Source organism: Nicotiana tomentosiformis, chromosome 3 (assembly GCF_000390325.3).
Source record: "Nicotiana tomentosiformis chromosome 3, ASM39032v3, whole genome shotgun sequence".
Classification (NCBI taxonomy): Eukaryota; Viridiplantae; Streptophyta; class Magnoliopsida; order Solanales; family Solanaceae; genus Nicotiana; species Nicotiana tomentosiformis.
In genome coordinates, this window is record NC_090814.1 from 86,805,151 (window position 1) to 86,810,444 (window position 5,294).

At 37.2% G+C, this 5,294-nt stretch overlaps 2 protein-coding genes across 2 annotated transcripts; both read right to left on the reverse strand.

Annotated features, from left to right (window-relative positions):
- Positions 1 to 1,049: 1,049 nt before the first annotated feature.
- Positions 1,050 to 2,844, reverse strand: LOC138908131 (uncharacterized). Its single transcript, XM_070198773.1, has 3 exons — positions 2,599 to 2,844; positions 1,777 to 2,460; positions 1,050 to 1,349 (listed from the first exon to the last, which is right to left on the reverse strand). The coding sequence occupies exons 1-3, from the start codon at positions 2,842 to 2,844 to the stop codon at positions 1,050 to 1,052; spliced, it is 1,230 nt and encodes a 409-aa protein (XP_070054874.1).
- Positions 2,845 to 4,339: 1,495 nt separating this feature from the next.
- Positions 4,340 to 4,798, reverse strand: LOC104084929 (uncharacterized). Its single transcript, XM_009588891.2, has one exon. It carries the CDS (start codon positions 4,796 to 4,798, stop codon positions 4,340 to 4,342), a length of 459 nt encoding a protein of 152 aa, XP_009587186.2.
- Positions 4,799 to 5,294: the final 496 nt, after the last annotated feature.

Sequence of the window (5,294 nt, forward strand, 5' to 3'; positions counted from 1 at the left end):
CTTTTTCTCCCATAGATGATGCTCCTTAGCTCTCCCCTTTCTCGACTTTTTGTTGAAAGTGTTTGTTGGTTAGTTTTTGGTTGGAATTCCCTTGTATTTTTTGGATAATTTTTGGAAGGTTTTACTGCCCTGATTTTTTGGGGTAATGATATAAATATCTTTATTGCTTTTGCTGCATATTATGCTTTCTGCTCTTTTAATTTTTGAGCTTATTCTTGCACTTAGAATGCTTTAATAGACCGTGACTTCAATATGCACGGGTTTTCATAAAAGAGGGCCCTTTTATATTAACGACACTGATGAAGATGACGTCTCATTTTCATATTGGTGCAAAAAAATAAAACATGAAGTAGATATGAAACAAAAAATAATTTGAGGAAGTTTTATTTTTTGAACTCTCAAATAAGTCAGTTTGTACATCATTTTCATAATTGCTCGTACAATATTTTCATAATTACGTTCATTTATGGCAGGTTTACAAATTCGGGTATATCTTCCCGCAACTAAATTTATGACCTTAACCTAGAAGCTCGTGGGAATATCTTGCATCCTTTTTGTGAGTTTGAACGCCTTTGAAAAATCTTCAAGGTTTTAATTCAGGCTGAACTATGCCCTTGGTATACATCTTCCTTCCCTGTGTAATCTTCTATATGCATAGTCCCCCCAGTGTTGGAGAATTAAAGTATGAAATCTCGAACGCTAGATCAACTCATTTCTTTTGGTCCTTTTCCTAAAAAAGAAAATACGAAACGGGACTCGAAGATAATTTTTTAGATGATGACTGCATAACCCTTTTTCTATCAGAAAAGTTGTAACCTAGACCGGGAATAATTTAGTATTTCGCGTGTCTTTCGGGTTTAATATCATCATTTGGTACGGGCTAACTTTTTGCCTATCATCTAAAATAGTTAGTAAAATTCAAATGAACAAAATAAAATCGAACTTGCATGATACCTGACCGTGGGTATTAACCTCGTTTAGAAGTATTACTTCTTCAGATGGACTGCATTCCAATTTGATGGTAACACCTTGCTATCCATGGTATCCAACTAGTACGCTCCTTTTCCAACAATGCCTCTAATCCTATATGGGTCTTCCCAATTTGGCCTCAACTTTACTGCATTTCCCGCTTTTGTTGACCGAAATATCTTTTTGAGGACGAATTCCCCAATCTTGACGTACCTCAAATTGGCTTTCCTGTTATAATATTGTTCAATCATCTGCTTTTGATCCGCCATTCGAATTAGTGCTGCTTCTCTCCTTTCTTCTGTCAAATCCAAATTTACCCGTAAATCTTCCTCATTTGTTGCTTCAGTGGTATGCGTGTACCTCGTGCTTGGTTCACCTATCTCCACCGAAATCAAAGCTTTTGATCCGTACACAAGTTAAAATAGAGTCTCACCCGTACTAGTCTTTGCCGTTAATCGGTAAGCCCATAGCACCCCTGGTAGTATTTCGGGCCATTTGCCTTTTGATTCTTCCAATCATTTTTTAAAGTTATTGATGATAACCTTATTTGTCGACTCAGCTTTTTCATTGCCAGCTGGGTAATAAGGTGCGGAAGTAATTCATTTAATCTACCAACTTTGAAAGAATTCAATGACTTTTGCGCTTATGAATTGTGGGCCATTGTCACGGACGATCTCCTTGGACTCCAAATCGACATATAATATTTCTCCAAATGAAATCCGTAACTTCCTTTTCTTGCACCTGTTTAAAGGCACCTACTTCTACCAATTTTGCGAAATAATCCGTCAAAATTAATAGAAATCGTACCTTTTCTTTAGCTTGAGGCAAAGACCCTATGATGTCCATGCCCCATTTCATGAAGGGCCATGGTGATTTAACTGAATGCAACAGTTCCACTGGTCGATGCATGTTATTGGCATATCGTGGACATTTATCACACCTGGTTACGAAGTTTTCTGCTTCTTCTTCCATTTTTGGCCAATAATATCTTGCTCTTATTAATGTCTTCACCAACGATCTCCCTCCAGTGTGATTGCCATAATGCCCCTCATGTACTTCTCTCATTACATATTCCGTTTGTGATGGTTCGAGGCACCGTGCTAAAGGTCCACCAAATATTTTACGATATAAATTTCCGCAAATTAAGCAATATTGGGCAGCTTTCAACCGTAACAATTGGGATTTATTCTTATCCTCGGGTAATATACCATCCTGCAAAAAGTTCACAAGTTCGTTTCTCCAATCCCAAGTTAAATTATTGAAATTTATCTCACTCTTGGTTTGATCGAGTGCTAAATAAAGCAAATGTACTACAACAACATTTTCTGTATTTGTTGCATTTGCGACAGATGCAAAATTTGCCAATGCGTCTGCTTCTGCATTCTCCTCCTTAGGTATTTGCACGACTTTCCATGTCTGAAATTGTCTAAGCAATTTTCGTACCTTTTCGAGATATTCCTGCATTTGTGTCTCTCTCGCCACGTAAGTCCCCTGCATTTGATTAGAAACCAGTTGTGAGTCACTTTTGATCACAATTTATTCAATACCAAGTTCTCGTACCAGTTCCAAGCCTGCAATCACAACTTCATACTCTGCCTCATTGTTAATGATTGGATAACATTTTATTACCTGTCTTATGACTTCACCCAAGGGTGGAATTAAAATAATACCCAAACCTTCTCCTTTAACATTTGAGGAACCGTTAGTAAATAGGGTCCAAGTCCCCGGATTAGCTCCGGTAAATACTTGTAGTTCTTTTTCTGCTTCAGGAACAAGGTTCATGCTAAAATCCGCTACAAAATATGCTAACACCTGCGATTTTATTGCAGTTATAGGCTGATATATGATATCATATTCACTGAGTTCTATTGCCATTTAGCTAATTTACCTAATAATTCTAGTTTATGCAGTATGTTCATTAGTGGGAAAGCAATTATAATAGAAATAGGATGACACTGAAAGTAAGGTCGTAACTTTCTTGATGTCATAATTAAAGCTAAAGCAAGTTTTTCTAGGTGAGGATACCGTGTCTCAGCATCTAGTAAAGACTTACTAACATAATAAATTTGAGATTGTTTACCTTTATATTCACGTGCCAATACCGCACTTACCACGACTTCTGACACAGCGAGGTAATTAGCAATCTCTCTTCGTCTTATGGTTTGGCTAACATAGGTGAATTTGATGGATACATATTTAGGTCCTTCAGAGCTTTTTGGCACTCATCATTCCATTCAATTTGATTTTTCTTTTTCAACACTGAAAAGAATTTAAAACTTTTTTCTAATGACTTTGATATAAATGTTCCCAGAGTTGCTATCCCCCTGTTAATCTCTGCACTTCTTTATTTATCGTGAGTATATCTAGTATTTCCTCAATAGCTTTGATCTGTGCGGGATTTACTTCAATACCTCTGTTAGAAATAAGAAAACCTAAAAACTTACCTGAAGCCATGCTAAAAACGCACTTTTTCGGGTTTAACTTCATGTTGTACTTGCGGAGAATCTCAAAGGTCTCAAACAAATGTTGAAAATGATCCTCTGCCTGTGTTGACTCGACCAACATATCATCTTTGTAGACTTTCATGATTTTTTCTAGGTGTTCTTGAAATATTTTAATCACCAATCTCTGATATGTGGCTCTAGCATTTTTCAAGCCAAATGGCATAACTTTGTAACAGTAAGTCCCACTGTCTGTGATAAACGAAGTTTTTTCCTCATCTAGAGGGTCCATTTTTATCTGGTTATAAGCTGAATATGCATCTAAAAAACTTAAAAGTTCATGACATGCGATAGAATCAATTAATTGATTTATATGCGGTAAAAGAAATGAATCCTTAGGACAAACCTTATTTAAATCAATATAATCTAACAAACTCGCCATTCTCAATTCTTTTTTGGAACCACAACAGTATTTGCTAACCAGTCAGGGTACTTTACTACTCGTATTGAACCAATTTTCAAAAGCTTTTGTACCTCATCCTGGATCACTTGATTTTTGATGGACCCTTGCTTCCTTTTGTTTTGCTTGACAGGTCGGTGTAATGGATCCTTGTTCAGCTTATGAGTCACACCTCCGGTGGTATACCTGTCATATCTGAATGCGACAAAGCAAAGCAATCTGCGTTAGCACGTAAAAATTCAATTAACTTACCTTTCATTTCTGGGCTCAAATTTTATCCGATGTAAACTTTTCTATCTAGCCAGGGGACAAATAGTATTACAGCTTCGAGCTCCTCCATAGTTGTTTTAATGTTCTCATTTTCCTCTGGCTCTTGAATCACATCAGGTCTTGAGTTGACATCAGTCTGCCCTTGTGTGTTTTCAGTTGAGGTATGAATAACAGTGTCCTCAACTGAATTCTATAATTTCTATTTCGCATCTCCATCATTGGCTACTGTGTTTACAATCACCACTGAGTTAATACTTCGTGAAGCTTGTTGATCTTCGCGGATTTGTCGGATTCCCCACTGTGAAGGGAATTTGATAACTTGATGCAACGTGGATGGGACAACATCCATATCATGAATCCATGGTCTTTCCAAGATTATACTATAGGTCATGTCCGCGATTATCATCTGGAACTTTGTATCTTTGATGACCCCTTCTACAAATGTGGCAAGTACCACTTCCCTTTTAGTAACAACGCTTGAATTATTAAACCCAAACAAGGACCGTGCTTTTGGTATGACCTTATCATTAGCTTGCATTTCATTTACCACCCACAGTAAAATGATGTTCACTAATCTACCTGGATCAATCAAAACTCGTTTTACATTAGTGTCATGTACAAATAGAGATATTACCAGTGCATTGTTGTGAGGAATCATCAAGTCGTCTACGTCTTCGTCGTCAAATATTATATTGTTGCCATCCAAGACTTGGTGGACTTATTTTCCGTGAGTGACAGTAACTTTTGATGTCTTTTTCGCGGTTGTGTATGTTACTACATTGACCTCATCTCCTCTGGTTATGACGTTGACTGTTCTCTTTGGTGATGGAGGTTTTGGGGGTTCTTGTCTATTCTTCATGTATGATTGTCTCCCTTTCTCACTGAACAAATCAGTAAGATAGCCTTGCTTCAATAAATATTCGACCTCTCCTTGCAAAAGCCTGCAATCTACTGTTCTATGGCCATGATCATTATGAAACTCACACCAAAAATCTGGGTTTCTTTTGTTTGAATATAATCTCATTTCTTTTAGCCATCGCACCTTATCTCCCATATCTCTTAAAACAACTACCAATTCGGAGGTGTTAATGTTAAAACCGTAATCCCCTATTCTTGTTTGTGTACTTGAATCATTGATTCGGGAATCCCGCTCC